This window comes from Scyliorhinus canicula, chromosome 19 (assembly GCF_902713615.1).
Source record: "Scyliorhinus canicula chromosome 19, sScyCan1.1, whole genome shotgun sequence".
Classification (NCBI taxonomy): Eukaryota; Metazoa; Chordata; class Chondrichthyes; order Carcharhiniformes; family Scyliorhinidae; genus Scyliorhinus; species Scyliorhinus canicula.
Window position 1 is genome coordinate 86362081 of NC_052164.1, and position 20511 is coordinate 86382591.

A 20511-nucleotide genomic window follows, 5' to 3' on the forward strand; every position below is an offset into this window, starting at 1 on the left:
TCTTCTTAAAATAAAAAAAAATCCTTGCCTCCTAACTAAGCCTATTGAGTGTTGCAGGTGGCATTCTTCCACCTAGTTATTTCCTTGTGCATGGATTGTGCTGTTTGCTGTCTTGGCAAAATGTACTCCTATCCAGAACAGCACCTTGTGAACAACAAAGGTATTTGATGTGTCTGTGCAATATGTCTTTCTTATTTTAGTTCGCAAGATCCTAATCTTCATATCTTGATTATCACAAAAAAAAGCTAAGTTAATAGGGAACAAAAGACACATTTTTCTTTATTAAAATGCTGTGTTAATTCCTGAAAAGCTGCCATCACAGAATTGTTGTTTTCCATGTGTTCTTCGTCAATTGCGGCATACAAAATTGCCTCCCCCTAATGATATCCACCTAAAGTTGTCTTTCTGCAGCTCCTTTTCCAACCTAGATGGTGGGAATAATTATTTCCAGTGGAAATTAGAGAAATTGCGTGAGGTGTTAGCCACATCTCCCCGATTTTATTTCCATTTGGCAGATAGGTCCCGAATGGCTCTTAATGCAAATTGGCATTTGTTTAGGGTGAGAGAAAGCAGCCACTAAAAATGTAGCACAATTAACGCACTAGCCTCTAAGAACCCAATTACTCCACACTACAATCTAAATGGAGTCCAAGATAGGTAGTAGATCTGAGGAGAATCCAACTAGCGCATTCGGCCCATCGAGTCAGCAGCGACTCTCTGAAAGAGCACCTCACCGCAGCCCGCTCCCCCGCCCTAACCCCCATAACCCCACCTAACTTTCACATCTTTGAACTCTAAGGGGCAATTTTAGCATGGCCAATCCACCTGGAGTTGTTCGTCCTGTGATTGAGCTGACAGCATCGGGAGCTCACAAAGTTAACTTAATTGTCTGGTACTATAGAAGAACAGAATTAACGTGGACAATACAGATGAAAGAATCAAAGATTCCTGAACAAAATATACTTCAAAATATGAATTCTTTGATATAATAAGTAAGCTGCAAGATTAACACACAAAATATTTTATGAATGAGCAAATATTTTCATGCCACCAAGACCATCAAAGATTAATAGCAGTACTAAAAGGAATATGCCAGTAACCGTCGCTGCCATGTTCAGTTTCTTGGCAGTCAGAGCTGCGTCTTCCGCTTTCTCCCTGTTTCCTTTACCAAGGGACTTGGTAGCCTGAAAGCATAATTAAATAAAATGTCATGACATAAATAATTGACCTACACAACACACACAATACATTGCAATGTCCCTGTTGTCATGCAGTTTAAAGGTAATTTCATATTCATAAGTTAATTGTACAGCATTAATTTGCTAGGGAATTTACATGGTTAATGTATTTTTTAGCTTGGCTCAATCGTGACATTCTCACTTCAGAATCAGAAGATCATCGTGCTAAACTCTAGACCAGGGCATTTAGAATCAGGGCGGCACGGTGGCACAGTGGTTAGTACAGCTGCCTCACAGCACCAGCGACCCGGGTTCGACTCCAGCCTTGGGTGAATGTCTGTGTCAAGTATGCAATTTCTCTCCTGTATCTGTGTGGGTTTCCTCTGGGTGTTCCGTTTTCCTCCTACAGTCAGGTTAGGTAGGGTTACGGTGTTGCAGCAGGGGAGCGGGCCTGGGTAAGGTGCTCTTTTGGAAGGTTGGTGCAGACTCGATGGGCTGAATAGTCATCTTCTGGATTGTAGGGATTCTGTGGCATGGTGGCACAGAGGTTAGAACTATTGCCTCACAGCGCCAGGGTACCAGGTTCGATTCTGACCTCAGGACTACTGTCAGCATGAATTTGCATGTTCTCTTTGTGAATGCGTGGGTCTCCTCCAGGTACCCCGGTTTCCTCCCACAGACCAAAGATGTGCAGGTTAGGTGAATTGGTCATGCTAAATTGCCCAATAGTTAGGTGGGGTTACAGGGATAGGAGTGGGGGTTTGGGCCTAGGTGAGGTACTCTATCGGAACAAGGGCCGGTGCAGACCCGATGGGCCAAATGGCCTCCTTCTGCACTGTAGGGATTCTATGATTCTGTAGGGATTCTAATACAGTATTGAGAGAGTGCTGAAAGATTGGAGGTACCACCTTTGGGTTCAACCTGAAACTAAAGACGTATTTGCCCTCCCAGGAAGGTGCAAAATATCTCAAAATGATCATCGGGGAGTTTGGCTGCTCTAAACACTTATCCTTTAACCAACTTTACTAAAATGTAGAAATTACTGGGGCAATATTAAGAGAAGAACATGCAATGAACACAAATAGGTTTCCTTTTTATCTCTGTTATTTTAACTGATGGTCATTGTACAGGGAAAAATAAAGAAAAAGGAGAGAACTTGAAATCATACCAGATTTGTTACAAGTTAACAACATCGCACAACAGTTAAAAAAATTATTTTGTGGGACGTGGGCCTCACTGGCAAGGTTTTTTCCATCACTAATTGTCCTTTAACGGAGTGACTTGCATACGTAGAACATCCAGTGCAGAAGGAGGCCACTCGGCCCATCGAGTCTGCAACGACCCACTTAAGTCCTCACTTCCACCCTATCCTGGTAACCCAATAACCCCTCCTAACCTTTTTGGACACTAAGGGGCAATTTAGCTTGGCCAATCCACCTAACCTGCACGTCTTGGACTGTGGGAGGAAACCGGAGTACCCGGAGGAAACCCACGCAGACACGGGGAGAACGTGCAGACTCCGCACAGACAGTAACCCAGTGGGGAATCGAAGCTGGGGCTCTGGTGCTGTGAAGCCACAGTGTACGTGCATGTGCGTGTGCTGCCATGCTGACTTGTTCTGGCATTTCAGAGGGCAGTTAAGATTTAACCACATTGCTGTGGGTCTGGGATCACATGTCGACAAGACCAGGAGAGGATGGCAGATTTCCTTCGCTAAAAGGACATTAGAGAACTAGATGGGTTTTTAGAACATTTAATAATAGTTTTATGGGTCACTATTTCTGAACTAGCTTTCAATTCTAGATTTTGTTGAATAGAATTTTAAAAAATTCCACAGGCTGCATGGTGGGATTTAAACGTGTGTCCCTAGAGCATTCGCCTGGGGATTACTTGTCTAGTGACATAGATAGTGACATAGGCAGCATGGCAGTATTGTGGATAGCACAATTGCTTCACAGCTCCAGGGTCCCAGGTTCGATTCTGGCTTGGGTCACTGTCGGGGCGGAGTCTGCACATCCTCCCCGTGTGTGCGTGGGTTTCCTCCGGGTGCTCCGGTTTCCTCCCACAGTCCAAAGATGTGCAGGTTAGGTGGATTGGCCATGATAAATTGCCCTTAGTGTCCAGAATTGCCCTTAGTGTTGGGTGGGGTTACTGGGTTATGGGGATAGGGTGGAGGTGTTGACCTTGGGTAGGGTGCTCTTTCCAAGAGCCGGTGCAGACTTGATGGGCCGAATGGCCTCCTTCTGCACTGTAAATTCTATGATCTATACCCCCTCCCCCCATAACCACCTCTAAGGGGTCACCAGAGGAAAATTTGACAGAAAGCCATTGTGGCACAGGAAAATATTAAGCAACAGAATTTTACGGGCACATGTCCGCTGATGTTAACAGTAATTTCTACACTTGTATTTTAGAACATCTGGTGGGCCAGAATTTTTCTCTGCAAGTATATATTTTAGGTTTCAAACATCTTTCATGAACAGAGTTTCTAGAATGTCTGATAAATTTGTAAAAACAGATGTAGCCATCTGGGATGGCCACTTCCAGAATACAAAATAGACGCTCGCAAAGAATGTAGGGACAATTCTAGGAAAGCAAGCAGGCACAGAGCCTGCATGCATATTGGAGAGACAGCTCCCAGACAGAATTGAAACTATAGGTCAATTAACATATTGATGGCCCATCTCTGGGAACAAAGGAAAGACACTCAAGCAACCGATACAGCTCCAGACATCCCAGCGCCAGTTCCCCAAACCAAAAGCACAAACAAAGCCAAGCCAACAGCCAGCTAAGACACGCCCAGCCATCAGGGCACCCACCCCTTTATCGGTCAAGATCGATAACAGTGATTGAGAAGCGGCCCAATTGACTGGGGCCAAGTTTAAGGCCTGCCTAAAAGCGCGAGAAGCCCTTCTGGGTATAAGAAGGAACCCCCACGAGAGAATCGCTCTCTTGGATTTGGCTCTCAAAGCGGAGAGACCCTTCCACCAGCTGCACCAGAAACAAGTAAGTTCAAGGCCAATGCTCGCTACCAGACGGACAACCTTAGCTGTTCTCCTGTACATCTTCGAAACCAACAACCTCAGACCCGAACAACGGCCATTGTTCCTCTGACTGAGTGGGCACCCGAAGTTAAGTATAGGCATTAGCGTTAGAGATAGTTTAGCTTGTAGTACTTTGTGCATGAGTAGATATTACTGTGTGTGTAAATAAATAGTATTGACTTTGAACTAACTAACTGGTGTGTTGGCTCTTTGATCAGTATTCGGGTTTGAACCCTGTGGCGGTATCGAGAGATACCTGGTGACTCTAAGTGTAAACATAATTAGGATTAAGGAAGGTGACCATATTGACTGCCATATTTATAACCAAATAAATATAGCAACACAGATGCCCGGAATGTACATTTAATTTGTCTAATCAATGTCGATAACTTCGGAGGATTGACAAAACCGCTGTAGAGGCAGTGCAAACGGTCAATTAGCAAGTGTGGCATTCTTGGGTGGAACACTTGGTTTTGGATCTATGGTTCGAAAGCTTTCAACCTATTACCTCAACCTATAATCTTGTGTCTGAATCGGTTGTAGACTATGTGAAAAAGAATCAATGCCTTGATTAATTAACCGCTCCATTGCCATTGTATTATGTGACTACCAAGATGGTAGACGGCACAGTTTCACTTCCGCGTACTGATTCTAATAGTATTTTCCTTAAATTAAACTAGGAAACAGCAGGTTTGTGAAATCAAACACATTCTGCACTATTTCTAATCTCCGATATAATTTTTGGTTACGTTACATGCACTTCTTTATTCTATACCTCAATATAATCCTTCAATCTGATCTGTTTCTCGCAATATTTCTTTTCTCTTTTTAGGTTAATGTATTGCCTCTGAAATGGCAGCTTTATGTTTATTCTTGTTTTTCTTACTTGGATTATCGGAGTTAATCTTCCTATTAGTTTTATGGTTGCTTTATTTTTTCCACTTTTCTTTTCTTAATCAACAAAACTTCTCAATCATTTTGTTTTTTCATCTGTGTTCCCAAACTTTGGCCTTTCTTAGTCTTGCAATTCCTATATCCTATTTGAAAAATTTCACCAGTCTTCCCAAAGATTTCCACCAAAATTGATTGAAGAAGAGGCCACATAACATTAGAAATCAGTTTGGAGATGGGTAAAGAATGGGAATAAAGGGATGGTGATATGAGTGGGTGTACGAGAAAGCATTTTAGATTAATTGTTAAGACCAAATGATTACTTTCATTAACTGAATATTCTTCAAACACTCTAACTGTGTGAACTACAATTTATAGGATATAGTATTTTTTAAAGTAAATTTAGAAGACCCAATTCATTTTTTTCTAATTAAGGGGCAATTTAGCACGGCCAATCCACCTACCCTGCACATCTTTTGGGATGCGGGGGCGAAACGCATGCAAACACGGGGAGAATATGCAAACTCCACACGGACTGTGACCCAGAGCCAGGATCGAACCTGGGACCTCAGCACCGTCAGGCCGCATTCCTAACCACTGTGCCTCCGTGCTGCCCCTAGGATATAGTATTAATGACAGAGACAATTTAGTTCAAGTGCTCCTTTTTTTATTTTCTAAGGTGATGAAAAATTCTTTGATGAATTGCAATTCATGCATACAGTTTCAATATCTTCTTTCCTATTATTTCACATTAACATGCTAAAGTTTGGGAAATAAGTCAGGCATCTTGGAACACTAACCTTACAGGAGTAAAACACTGCAACCAGTCCAATTGGAAAACAGCAACACAGCAAATTAAAAATGGACCACAGTAAATAGGTTTCCATCGGTGGATCTGGAGGGTCTTCTGACTTTTCCATCTTCTCACTTTTCTTTACTTTGCACATTGTTTCAGTTCTTCTGCTTTAAATAGGTTCCTTACAATTCTAGTTTATGGGAATTGATTCTCCAGTCACTCTTTCTATTGTTCCATTTGCTATTGTTATTGGTGGATTCTGAAAAGAAAGGTGTGCTTAACATGGTGCAGACAGTGGTCATGCAATGTTTTAAAGCAATATAATGACAAACCTATATAAAGGAAAACAAAGATTGAGATTAGAGTTGCTTAACTCATAATTAAATATAAATTGTAGCTCAAACCTACACTTTAAATTGAGTGGTTAAAATATGATGTGGCAAGGTTAATCTAGTGATGTAACTGAGAAAATAAGTCAGAACATTGGTGACTATAGCTTCTACTTAGTAAATGCACGTGTTAAGTCCATCATTCTGGTTGTGATCAAATTCTGGCATCTCGTGAAACACGGTCACTTTCGCGTACTGATTCCAATGGTATTTTCCTTCAATAAAACTAGGAAAAGTTTGTGGAATCAACCACATTCTGCACTGTTTCTATTCTTCAAACAAGGAGCGATTCATTGGAAATAAATTCGAAGTCCGCTTTCGGGCACATTTGGTGGAATTTTTCTCAACGGCTGCATTGCCGAGATTAACACCGCTATTGAACTGTACTGTGCCATTTTTTGGAGGCCTTGGGGAGCGTCTCCCCCTCAAGGTCACACTTAAGCACTTTACCTGCACTGGTGAGCTGAGTTCCCCAGCACGACCGAATCCTTGCAGATCGGGCCGCCATTTTGAACAGCTGCTCCAATCTCTACAACCCCCCTTTCCTTCCCGCTTTCAGGACACCCCATCATCTCGCCAATCTTTTATTGTCCCCTCAAACAACACCCCCTTTCATAGGCAAGGCCTCCCAGGGCGTGACCCTTAGAAGTGTCAACCTGGAGATGCCATCACGCCTGGCTAAGATTGTGGAAATCAGTGCTTAACGGCACTCAGTGATGTCTCGCAGACACGGCCTTTGACTCCCGCTGGGCGCAACGCGGTGGCTGAATCGTGCCCATAACTTTTTGTTACATTACATGCGCTTCTTTATTCTATACCTCAATATAATCCTTAAATTAATCTGCTTCTCACGATATTTCTTTTTTCCTTTTCAGTTTAATGTTTTGCCTCTGAAATGGCAGCTTTATGTTTATTGTTGTTTCTCCACTTGGATCACTGAATTAATCTTCCTATTATTTTTATACTTCTTTTATGTTTTCCACTTTTCTTTTCTTATTAAACAAAACTTTTAGTTTTTCCTTCTAGGTTTCCATGCCCTTCAGTCTGCCCACCTTCATTCTTACACATATATCCATTTAGCCGCCCAACCGTCACTCATTCCCCTTATTATGACTTCCCCCCCTCCACATTCTAGAACTTGCTAGTTTTAAACATGAAAGCTCCAACATCTAACATAGAATTTACAGCACAGAAGCAAGCCATTCTGGCCAATGATGTGAGACTCCTTCCAGCCCTGTTCATTATAGGCATATGAGCATAACTGTCCACCTCCATGTGCTTGTCCAGCTGCCCTTTAGTATTCACTTCAGCTACTCCTGATTGGTGGCTCGTCCTGTGCAACCAGCTAAAATAAATTTTCTGTTGGAAGATCCAGCTGAGACAGATTGAAGTATTAATTATTTACAAATGCAACCGCTAATAACAATGGAACATAGATTGCAAACTCTCTGCAGTGTATTTGACATACAGGTATACCAGCATAAAAACCGGCACAGGGCTACAGCTTAAATTACACATAAAAAAAATAGACTTGCTTTTCATGACTTTATGAGATGCAAAGCACTTTGCAGCTAATTAGATAATGTTTGTTATAGTTACTGTTGTAATGTAGGAGATAAAACATTTCTCGTTCGATGGCTGCCTTTTTCATTACGGAAAGTACTAAATACAGGCAGGTGGTGGGACTTTGCAGGTTAAAACCCTCACCTGATTTAAAGGTACAGGCTGGAATTCTCTGGCCGTCGGGATTCTCTTTTCCCGTTGGCCCGTGGGTTTCCTGGTAGTGTAGGGTGGCTTCAATGGGAAATCCCATTGGCAAGCTGCGGGAAGAGAGAATCTCCCCCCCACCCCGCCAGTGAATGGCCACCACCAAGAAACACGTGGCTGGGGTACGGGAGAATCCCGCCGCATATCTACCATGCAGTTGTCTCCTCAGGCAGGAAGAAACACCATAAAATGTGCCATATGTTATTCGTAAACCAACAACATCCCTAACAAAGCGCAAGGATATATATACCTTGTGCCTTTTCCCTTATTGTTACAGATTTCCCTGAGCTTTCCTAAATGTAAAATCCAAGATTGGCTAATGATCAAACCACTTCCAGCCTCCATGTATATTGCTCAGTCTCTCCTGGCTTAATTATCAGGCTGCTTGGTGAGTTAAGACTGCACAGCAGCAACTAAAGTAGCAACGTCCAGCCAAGTATCACTCCAGGAAGGAAAAAGACTTAAATACTGCACTCAGCCAGCGAGCAGCTGGAAGGCATGAGAGCTTTATCAGTGAGCTACAAGCTAAAAATGGACTAAAACCTACTGCCACTATCCTGTCCTGTATAAAAATGGCACTAAAAATGGACAAGCAAAAATCTTGGAACGCAAGGCCAATCTTTCAATTTCCCTCCTGCCATGTGTGCAAAATGGTAAGCGGCAACTCAACTACCTGTGCTGGACAGTTTGCCTTCCCGTTTCATGTAACGTTTGTGTCAGATTTGTGAATGTTGTCTGGCAATTACACATGGCATAAATAACACACCGAGGTCACATGTTACTACCTGATGTGGTAATTGACTGTGTAAAACTAGTGTTATAACCTGCCTGGTTGCTACTGGCTGGGGACTATTACCTGTCCCATCCTTAGTGAGTATGAGCTCCCTCAATGAGGAGGGCGGAGAAATCATTAGCAGAGTTACCTGCATAAATAGGGCTGGCCAGCATGGAACCAGCTAGAGAGGAGAGAGCAGTGGTGGAGTACTGCTGTTGTAGATATGTAATTGTAAATAAAGTTATTTCCTTCGATTCTGCAAACTCATGCTGGATTCTTCGTAGCCCTCACACAAACTAGATTGTATTTTTTTCCACCAACTCTATCCATTATGCTGCTTTCTGCATAAATGATCATGAACGGTGACCAGGGAACCTAAATGTCATATTCCATGATTGCAGTATCATTAACTTTCACTGGTGCACAAAATAGGAACATAGGAATGTAAGAATTAGGAGCAGAAGTAGGCAATTTAGCCCTTCGAGTCTGCTCTGCCATTCAATCAGATCATGGCTGATCTCTTCCTGGTCTCAAAACCACATCCCTACCTGTTCCCTATATCACTTTACCCCTTCTTTTTTCTTCAGAAATCTATCTATCTCCCTCTTGAAACCATTTAAAGATTCGGACTCCAGCGCACTATGGGCAGCGAGTTCCACAAATTCACCATCCTCTGTGAGAAGTGGTGTCTCCCTTCTCAGTTCTAAATCTACCGCCTCTCAATCTATATGTGTGACCTCTTGCTCTAGATTGCCCCACAAGGGGGAACATTTGGTCTACATTTATTCTATCAATCCCTTTTAGTATTTTATAAACCTCGATCAGATCCCTTCTCATCCTTCTAAACTCCAGTGAGTATAAGCTCAGACTGTTTAATCTTGCCTCATACGTCAACCCCTTCATCCCCAGAATCAATCTGGTGAACCTCCTCTGAACTGCTTCCAATGCCTCCACATCCTTCCTTAAAATAACACGGGTAACCCACACAAATTGTCTTTCTTCCCAATGATAGCAGTTACTTGCCGATACAACTGATGATATTCAGCTGCTGTCTGACTGTTTTGCAGATGCAGGGGTTTTAACCTTATAGTCAACTTGAGAAGGACTAAGTCAGCTGCAACTTTGGAAAACTTAGCCTGGAAATTTACGCCAGCGGGAATTTAAGATCCTGGGAAGTCAATGGACTTTTGAAAGTTCTCTGCATTTTATGGGCCTGCTCTGCAATGACAGGGCCATACAATTGTGTTATTAGAGTTTCCAGCAGAAATGAGGGGTTACTCTGCTAATAATGGATACTATATACCAAGCTGTTATCTTCTCTGCTGTACTATAAGGATTAGAGTTGCTGTCATATCAAGGGACTTGACCATTTATACCTATGCTGTCCTCAATGTATCACCAGCATCAAGTGGCTAAACTGGGAGCATTATGGTGATATCATCAAGCAACAACAACAACAGCTTGCATTTATAAAGCCCTTTTAATGTAGTAAAAGCTCCTGGGGCCTTGAACTTGGAACATCAGAAAACAGAATTTGCCACTGTGCATATAAAGAGATTTAAGGTGAGCGGACTCATCCAGGAGACAAGAAGATGAATGTCGAACTAATTTTATTTTAAACTCAAAAGTAAAGACTCCGGGCATACAACACAAGTGTCTCAGCCTGGGACTAACAGAACTCCCAGTCCTAGTCTGGGGCAGTATTTAAAGGGTTCAATAATGTGTCCCAGTTGGTTGGGCCTCTGCCCGTTACTATGGGAACTCGTACACTGCGAGGCCCATTGGGAGATCAATGAGTGATCCGTCATGGTCCTCGTGAGGGTTATCTCATCCCTTCTTCACGCTCCTGCTATAAGGCCTTCTTTACCGCTATGCGTACAGCCTTGAGTCCACCACCAGTGATGTTGGATCTGGGGGTGTAAAGTGGATGGTCAACGCCGCTTCCTAGCTGAGTGTTGAAGGGCCAATGTTGGGGGCTCTACCCCAATGTTAACTTCTGGCAGTGCTGCGACACCTCAATCTCCATGTTCGAGCCTGAGTCCTCATCCATTTGGAGAATGACTCTTGGGCATACCATGAGTTGAGTCCCCTGTCTGGAGGCAGGTTCCAAGGACGTTGAGATTGTTTCCCCAACCGGAGTTGTTTCCGTAGTCGAGGATTATCTGCTCCAAAGATGGTCCACATGGTTTTTTACAGTCCACTCTTAGATCTTGTGCTTGTACAACACGGGGCCTGTCTTCTCAACTACCACTCCCCGAATCCAAGGGGACCTGTCTCCAAAATTGTGAATATAGACAATCTCTCAAGGCTTGAAAGTCCTGTGGAGTCGTTGGCTGTTATAATTTCTTTTCTGAGGCACATGTTTTGACTCCACTTTCCCACCTAGGTTGGGAAACAATAGACTGAATCTGGTCTGGGGCATCGGGCCATCAACAGTTCTGCTGGCGTAAACCCCGTTGTCATAAATGGCATTATCCTGTAACTAAGGAGGAACCAAGCAAACTTGATGTTGAGCGAGCCAGAGGTCTGTTTCTTCATACCTATTTTAAATGTTTGGGCCACCCGCTTGGCCAAACCATTAGAAGATGGCTGGTAGGGCATCGTTCGATTATGCTTCAACCCATTAGATTTCATGAACGCCTGGAATTCTCTGCTGATGAAAGGGGTTCTGTTGAGGGCCTCCAGTATCCCCCACGAGTGAAAAATGATTGCGAGAGTTTCTCTATAGTGGTGCTGGAAGGCATGGCGAACATCTGATGTATGTTCATCCATTTAAAAAGGGCATCAACGAAGATGAAAAAAATTGCCCCCATAAACAGCCCGGTGAATTCCACGTGTACCTGTACCCAAGGCCTCCCTAGCCATTCCCCTGAGGGTAGCGAGGCCGACGTTGGGAGCTTCTGGTTTTCTTGACATAATGGGCACTGTTTCACCAAACTTTCAATGTTGGAATCAAGCCCTGGCCACCAGACATACCTCCTTGCGAACATTTTCATCCTGGAGACTCCTGGTGAAACTGTGGAGATTGTTCAAGATTGGACACTGGCCAGGGCGGGGGACAAACACTCAGGCTCCCCACATGATGATGCCATCTTCCACCATGAATTCTTGGCATTTGGATAGGAAGGGATTCAGGTCCTCTGGAAGGGGTCCTTGGATTCTGCCACTCCGGATCACATGGTGTAGCTTTCCCAGCATGGGGTCCTTCTGGGTCCATGTCTGGATCGGTCTGGTAGACACAGGCAAGGAGTTCATAAAATTTGAAGTCATGATGACTGTCCGTTCTTGGTGAGGAGGGGGGGGGGGGGTGAGCTTGTGGGTAGCGGTAGGCGACTCAGGGTGTCAGCATCGGCTATGTGCTTTCCCGAGCAGTGCTCGAGCGAGTACTCATGTGCCGCCAACAATAGTGCCGATCGCTGAAGCCAAATCAAGCCACTGGGTGGAACCGCCCTGTCCACCTAACAAAGGCCCACAGGAATTTATGGTCTGCGATTATGCTAAAATGTCGACCATAGACGTAGCGATGGAATTTTCTCACTCCGATGATCATGGCCCTCTTTCTCGATTTGTGCATAGAGTCACTCCGCATCTGCCAGGGTTGGTGACACATATACAATTGGTCACTCGGCGCCATTGTCCAATGATGGGAGAGGACTGCCCCTACTCCGTGTGGAGAGGCATCGTATGTCAGTACCAGTGGTCTTGTGGGAACGTAGGCCACCAAGATATTGGACGACAGCAGCTGTTGCTTCAGTTTTGTGAATGCTTCATTCTGTGGTACCTGCCATGACCACTTCTGTATTTTTTAGCAATTCGTCGTGGGGTGTCAGGTGGGGGAGTAAACTTCCCTTAATAATTGTGAGGCCTCGGAACTACTTCAATTCCATTATGTTTCACGGGGCCGGTGCCCCTTTTATAGGCTTCACATTGTTCTCGACAGGGTGTAGGGCTTGTTGGGGCATTGGGGGTGTCTCAGGTTTGTGTCAAGGAGTCGAGAGATCAGGGAGCCATTTAAAAATGGCATCACAATCTCTTCCTGCTTTGGTCCTCAGAGCAGGAAATTCTGCTAACTGCGGCCTTGGGGGTGGGTTGGGGGGGGGGGGGGGTGTAGTTCCCCGCTGGGGCACGAGAACAAGACAGCGTGCCATCAGATAGACCCCACAAATCCAGCCCAAAATGGATTATGTTTTATGTTGATTAGATCGGCCCCCCGATATCTTTTTATACTATCTTTTCTCTTCACAACATCCTCTCTGACCTATTTTGAGTCAAATCAGCAAATTTGGCAACCATCTCTTCATCCGAGCCATTTATATAAATTGCAACCAATGACATCCCAGCACTGATCTCTGTGGCACACTATTTGTTCCACCTTGCCAACCTGAAAAATACCCATTTATGCCTACTCTCTGCTTCCTGTAAACTAACCAATCATCTATCCATGTCAATATGTTACCTCCTATACCATAGCTTATATTTTCTGCAATAATCTTTGATGTGCCATTTTATCAAATCTGGAAATCAGTACATCCACTGGTTCCTCTTTATCCACAGTACATATTGCCTCCTCAATGAACTCCAAAATGAACTCAAGTGCCCTGCTATAGTTCCTTTAATAATATCTTCTAACATTTTCCCTACGACAGATGTTAAGCTAACTGTCTTACAATTCCCAGCCTTCTGTCCACTTCCCTTTTTTGAATAATGGAGTTACATTTGCTATCTTTCAATCTAATGGGACCTTCTCCGAATCTAGGATGTTTTAGAAAACCGTGTCAATCTGACTGGACTATCCATTACATAGACATACACAGAACATACAGTGCAGAAGGAGGCAATTCGGCCCATCGAGTCTGCACCGACCCACTTAAGCCCTCACTTCCTCCCTATTCCCGGAACCCAATAACCCCTCCTAACTTTTTCTTGCACGTCTTTGGACTGTGGGAGGAAGCCGAAGAACCCGGAGGAAACCCACGCAGACACAGGGAGAACGTGCAAACTCTGCACAGACAGTGTCCCAGCGGGGAATCGAACCTGGGCCCCTGGCGCTGTGAAGCCACAGTGCTAGCCCCTTGTGCTACAGTGCAGACCTGCTGAGTATTTCCAGTACCTGCTGTTTTTGCCTTGGAGCAATAATACCAGCTCCGGTCACGGCAGAATTAGTTGCCAGTGAATGACATGCTTGAAAAAAATAACATTTCCTCCTGACAACCATCCCACCTACCAAATTATACCCAAGAGCTCATCACAGATCAACTGGGAAGAGGACAAAGGCTACCACATTCCTCTTTGCTCCCCCCACTGAGTCACTGTACCATGATCAGTCAGACCATCTACCTTGCAGCCTCCAGTCTCACCCAAACAAACGGAAGAAACCTCAAACTTGTTGGACATTTGTAAAGGCTGATGCTCTCGATCTCATGTCCTCTGAATCTCCTTATCTGCCTCCCTTGCAGTCACACATCTTTAGTCTCTGACCACTGGCCTAAGGGGTGTGACTGGCTCCTAGTACAAAAGATCCAGGTAACTTTCCCCCGTCCCGATGCATTTCAGTGCCTTTTGTTCAGCTTCCAACCCATAGACTCCAACCAAAGCTGTTCGAACTTCAAACATTTACCACAAACATGTTTGCCCTTGATCAAACTGTCACTCAGGGGATCCCACATGATGCAGCTGTGACATATCGTCAACACTCTGTAGCCATCTAAGATGGCCACCTGCAAAGGACCACGGGAATTATGGCCAATCCAGGACTCAGACAGATACACAGCTAAACAGTGTTTCCAAAACACAGGTAACCAGACCCCCGCTCATTTGCATTTTAATGACCCATTTTCCCAGGACAATAGAACTCAAATCAAGCAACCGGTACAGCCACAGACTGATCGGCACCACTCCCCTTACCAGAAAGCACAACTGCCAAGATCAATGACCGCTAAGGACCTGCCCAGCCAGCAAGGCACCCGCCCCATTATGGGCCAAAATCCAAGACAGTGATCTGTCAAACTATTGGTTTATCCAAGGTTAAGGACCTCCCCAAAGGGCGCAAAATCCCAGAGGGATAAAGGAGAATGCAGCCATGTGTTCTGTCTCTTTTCGATCAGGCCTGTGCCAACCCAATCGTAGCAGGAACAGCCAGCCAAGTTCAAGACCAACGATCGCTACCTGATGGATGAGCCCAGCAGAGACAGAGCCACTTTCTTCGAACCAGCCAAGTGAAATCCAGATAAAGGCCTTATCCATTTGCACAGTGCCGGTCACCCTGAAGTTAAGTATAGGTTATTGTAGCTGATAGGTGTTGTTTAACTCGTAGTAGATATTGTGTTTGCATGTTGTAATGAACTCCAATTGGCTTTATTGGTTGGCCAATTGGAGTATGAGCTCCCTCAATGATAGCTCATTGAGGGGGCCCATATAATCACCTGCGTAGGCTTTGTGAGAGTCTTACGTTGACTGGACTGCTAGCAGCACAGTTTGTAGCTGCTCCTATAATATCGTTATTGTAAATAAATATTGGTGTGGTGACGGAACTCCTGCCTCCCGTGGATTACTACAGTGGCGACGAGGTAAACTACGAATTTTGCGGAGACCAGCTGCCGCACTCGGAGGGTAAGCCTTGCCATTTTTAAAATGCTGTTTTTTGGGAGGTTAGAGGCATTCGACCTGGCTATTGAGGACTGGTCCCAGTATGTGGAGAGAATGTGTTACTTCTTCCGGGCAAATGATATACTGACGGACGAAAGGAGACAGCTTATCCTGCTGTCGGCGTGCGGACCCTCCGCTTTCGCCATTATACGTAGTCTGACTTATCCCGATGCGCCGGACACGAAAACTTTCCAAGAAGTAACGGAATTGGTGAAAGAGCACTACGACCCAAAACCACCCCTCATTTTGCGTAGGTACAGATTCTACACAGCGAAGCGGGAAGACAGGGAGTCAGTCACGAATTTCTTGACCCGCCTGAGAAGACTGGCGGAAAAATGTGAGTTCGGCCCGACGCTAAATGAAATGTTTCGGGACCGGTTAGTGTGTGGTATAAACGACCTCACAATACAGAAACACCTGTTGGCGGAAACGGAGCTAGACTGCAGACAGGCGTTACAGCTCGCACTGTCCCTAGAAAAGGCAGCAAGTGGGGCACAGGAACTACAGGGCACGCCAATGGAGGTAGATACCTGTGAGAGGGACTACCACAACGGGCCCTGCTACCAGATAGCCGCTCACAGGAAAAACCTGAGGAATAGAGGGAAAAAGGAAATCCCCAGAACTGCCCCCAAGTCTGCTAGGACTAATTGGAGACAGAGGGAAGCACCGGCTGAGGCTCCCCCAACAGAGAAGGACCGTTTCTGGCACCAGACAGAGTGGGGTAACAATGACAGAAACCCTAGAAGGAGGTGGCAAAAGAGGAATAGCAGGTGGGGACGCAGGGAAGTACACAACTTAGACGCCCCATCCTCCTCCGAAGGGGAACAATTATATAATATTACAACGAAGAAAGCAGAACCCCACGGGTGAACGGGCGGCCGACAATAATGGAAATAGACACGGGTGCGGCCGTATCAGTAATGGGAGTGGCAGCATTTAGAAAAATCAAAGATGGACTCCAGCCACTAACCCTAACAAAAACATTGACAAAACTTAAAACCTACACGGAGGAACCCCTGGAAGTTCTAGGCACGACTCATGTACCTGTGGAATATGAGAAACAATTGCTCAGATTACCGTTGACGATAGTAGAGGGCTCCGGACCGAGCTTAATTGGACGGAACTGGCTGAAAGACCTAAAATTAGATTGGATGAAAATTTTCCAGAGCGGAAGCGGGCAGTTGAGTGGAGTACTCCAAAAATACCCGGTGGTCTTCCAGGAAGGTTTGGGGGAAATCATAGGTGCCAAGCAACTTTGCACGTGGACTCAGAAGTCCTTCCGAAATTTTGTAAGGCCAGGCCGGTACCTTTTGCATTAAGGAAGAAAGTAGATGATGAAATAGAAAGGTTACGGCGTGACGGTGTTATCAGACCAGTACAATTCTTTGGAATGGGCAGCGCCGGTGGTACCAATTTTGAAGCCAGATGGCTCGATACGTCTCTGTGGAGATTTCAAACAGACAGTAAACAAATACGCACTGCTGGACAAATACCCAATCCCGAAAATAGACGACCTATATGCCAAATTGGCAGGTGGGCTTTTGTTCACGAAACTAGACATGAGCCACGCCTACCTGCAGTTAAAACTGGACAAGGGCTCCCAGAAGTTCGCTACGATCAACACCCTGAAGGGCCTTTTTCGTTATACTAGGCTACCTTTTGGAGTGTCATCAGCCTGCGCTATATTCCAGCGTACGATGGAAAATATTCTGCCGGGACTACCGCAGGTGGCGATTTATTTGGATGATGTCTTAATCACAGGTAGGACAAACAGGGAACACTTAAGGAACCTGGAGGAAGTGCTCAGGAGTTTCGCAAAGGCAGGCGTACGGCTAAAAAGGGAAAAATGTGTTTTTCTGGCCCCACAAGTGACGTACCTGGGATATAAAGTAGACGAGTCAGGCTTACATCCATTAGAAGACAGTGTAAGGGCAATAAAAGAAGCCCCAGCTCCCAACACGGTCCAGGAGTTACGATAATTTCTAGGGTTGGTAACCTATTATGCAAAATTTATTGAAAATAGGGCATCCATCCTAGAACCCCTCCACCAGCTTCTAAAAAAGGGGCAAGAATGGAAATGGTCCACCCGCCAAAACCAAGCATTTAGGGACATTAAGGAACAGCTGTCATCCGAAAATGTCCTAGAGCATTATGACCCAAGGAAGGAGTTGGTGGTCACTTGTGATGCATCCCCCTACGGGGTAGGAGCTGTCTTAGCCCATAGAGGAAGGAATGGGGAAGAACGGCCAATAGCCTATGCTTCGAGGACCTTGGCGATGGCTGAGAGGAAGTACGCCCAAATCGAGAAGGAAGGACTGGCGGTGATATTCGCAGTAAAAAAATTTCACCAGTATCTGTACGGGCGGAAATTCACCATAGTGACGGACCATAAGCCGTTATTAGGGTTATTAAAAGAAGACAAGTCAATACCCCCGATTGCATCAGCTAGAATCCAACGCTGGGCGTTGCTACTGGCGGCATATAGGTACGTTCTGGAGCACAGACCGGGAACGAGAGTAGCAAATGCAGATGCTTTGAGCAGACTTCCCCTCCCGGACACTGCACCGCAAATACCAGAAGTAGAGGAGACAGTAATGACTCTAAATTTTTTGGACACCCTACCAGTAGACGCACAACATATTCGGTTGTGGATGCAAAAAGACCAAGTTTTAGCCAAGGTGAAGCATTTACTGCTAACAGGGGAACTGGAAAGACCAGTGGAGCCCCAGATGCACCCATACTGGAGCAGAAGGGACCAAATAACCGTAGAAGACGGTATCCTATTATGGGGAGCCCGGGTAATCGTCCCAGCTCAGGGTCGGCAGGCAATCTTAACTGAGTTACATCACGGACACCCAGGGGTGTCTAAAATGAAGATGCTAGCTCGAAGCTACGTTTGGTGGCCAGGTTTGGACACAGACATAGCAGCCTGCTGTTGGCAGGAGTGCCAACAGGGGCAAAGAGTGCCACCAGTGGCGCCATTGCACCCGTGGGAATGGCAATGCAGACCATGGACCCGCCTGCATATTGACCATGCCGGCCCTTTCATGGGCTCAATGTTTTTGGTGATAGTGGACGCCCACTCCAAATGGTTGGACGTCCACCGGGTAAACACGACGAGCTCAGCATCGACAATTGAAAAGCTCAGGGCCTCGTTTGCACCACATGGACTTCCGGAGGTATTGGTGTCGGACAACGGAACGGCATTCACAAGTGGGGAATTTGGAAAATTCCTGAAGGAAAACGGAGTCCGTCACATCAAAACGGCCCCTTACCATCCAGCGACCAACGGCCTGGCAGATAGAGCAGTCCAGACACTTAAAGCAGGACTCAAGAAGCAGCCGGCAGCGTCAATAGACACAAAGCTCTCCTGCTGGCTGTTTGATTACAGGACCACACCACATTCCACAACGGGCATACCGCCAGCTGAACTCTTAATGGGAAGGCAGCTGCGAACGAGGCTGAGTCTCCTTTTCCCAAATTTAACGGGGAAAGTGGAGAAACAACAGGAGGCCCAACGCAGGGGGCATGATAATAGTCGGCAGCAGAGACATTTCCAGGTGGGGGCACCTGTTTGGGTCAAGAATTATGGGAATGGACCAACGTGGGTCAAAGGCACGGTAGAATCCCAAACAGGGCCCATATCCTATGAGGTTGCAATAGGAGGTAAGGTGCTGAAGAAACACCTAGACCAAATAAGCGCAGCGGAACCACACCTGGAGGCAGGCGAAGCAGGACCGCCTCAAGCTGGGATAGCCCAGATGGAAAGGATACCCACACCCCAGCCCCGAGCAATTTCGCCAGACCCCGTCATCCAGTCATCAGAGTCGGAGATGGACACACTCGACGAGCCCGCCGCGACATCTCTCCCCGAGGAGGAGGAAGAACAACTTCCAAGGAGGTCGTCAAGGAAAAGACGGGCACCTATAAGGTACACCCCGCCCACTTCGGAGGATGACCCGGCGGACAACACAGAGGTGACAGACCCAGACATTAGGAGCAGGAAGAAGCTCAGAGGAATGCGAGCTGGCAGGAATTCCTCGGACCTTGGGGGGGAGGGGTGTAATGAACTCCAATTGGCTTTATTGGTTGGCCAATTGGAGTATGAGCTCCCTCAATGATAGCTCATTGAGGGGGCCCATATAATCACCTGTGTAGGCTTTGTGAGCCAGTCTTAAGTTGACTGGACTGCCAGCAGCACTGTTTGTAGCTGCTCCTGTAATATCGTTATTGTAAATAAATATTGGTGAGGTGACGGAACCCCTGCCTCCCGTGGATTACTACTACTAGGGGCCTCACGGTAGCATGGTGGTTAGCATCAATGCTTCACAGCTCCAGGGTCCCAGGTTCGATTCCCGGCTGGGTCACTGTCTGTGTGGAGTCTGCACGTCCTCCCCGTGTGTGCGTGGGTTTCCTCCGGGTGCTCCGGTTTCCTGCCACAGTCCAAAGATGTGCGGGTTAGGTGGATTGGCCATGCTAAATTGCCCGTAGTGTAAGGTTAATGGGGGGATTGTTGGGTTACGGGTATACGGGTTACGTGGGTTTAAGTAGGGTGATCATTGCTCGGCACAACATCGAGGGCCGAAGGGCCTGTACTGTTCTATATGTCGAGATAACTCTTGTGTATGTAAATAAACCATCTTTTGAACTAACTAACTGGTTGTTTGGTCATTTGATCGATATAAAGTAAGGCTTGTGGTTCACCAACATTATTACAGAGCAACACCTCCCATTCCTAATGGGTTCTAATTTTGTATATTATTGCTTCGTTCAATTGTATATTTTATTAACATTACGGCTGGTTGCTGTAATATTTGAACCTGACCAGAATCCAAATGAGCAGGTTCTTCCTGGAGGTGGAGGACAGATGCGAACGGTGCCAGAGGAGCCCAGCCAACCACACCCACACGTTCTGGGCTTGTCCCAAACTTGCTGGGTTCTGGACAGCCTTCTCCGAGGCAATGTCCAATATTGTGGAGGTGAGGGTGAAACCAAGCCCAAATTTGCCAATCTTCGGGGTGTGAAA

At 45.8% G+C, this 20511-nt stretch overlaps 1 protein-coding gene across 5 annotated transcripts; it reads right to left on the reverse strand.

The window, feature by feature from the left end:
- Nucleotides 1-1005: 1005 nt before the first annotated feature.
- LOC119954381 (proline rich transmembrane protein 1B-like) lies at nucleotides 1006-7416 on the reverse strand. Of its 5 annotated transcripts, none has more exons than XR_005458221.1 (3): nucleotides 7351-7416; nucleotides 5914-6241; nucleotides 1006-1184 (listed from the first exon to the last, which is right to left on the reverse strand). XR_005458221.1 is itself a non-coding variant. In XM_038779578.1 (3 exons), the coding sequence occupies exons 2-3, from the start codon at nucleotides 6058-6060 to the stop codon at nucleotides 1023-1025; spliced, it is 309 nt and encodes a 102-aa protein (XP_038635506.1). In that variant the 5' UTR covers nucleotides 6061-6168; nucleotides 7351-7368; the 3' UTR covers nucleotides 1006-1022. The 5 variants fall into 5 exon arrangements, 1 of the variants encoding a protein (XP_038635506.1); XR_005458222.1 differs by having other exon boundaries at nucleotides 5914-6168; nucleotides 7117-7401; XR_005458220.1 differs by having other exon boundaries at nucleotides 7117-7401.
- Between the last annotated feature and the right edge of the window lie 13095 nt (nucleotides 7417-20511).

Excerpts from the sequence above, each read along its gene's own strand:
- LOC119954381 (XM_038779578.1), bottom strand. The coding sequence starts at position 6,060 with ATGTGCAAAGTAAAGAAAAGTGAGAAGATGGAAAAGTCAGAAGACCCT. Across the intron at positions 1,185-5,913 it reads CAGTGTTTTACTCCTGTAAG|GCTACCAAGTCCCTTGGTAA; the intron begins GTTAGTGTTCCA and ends TTATGCTTTCAG.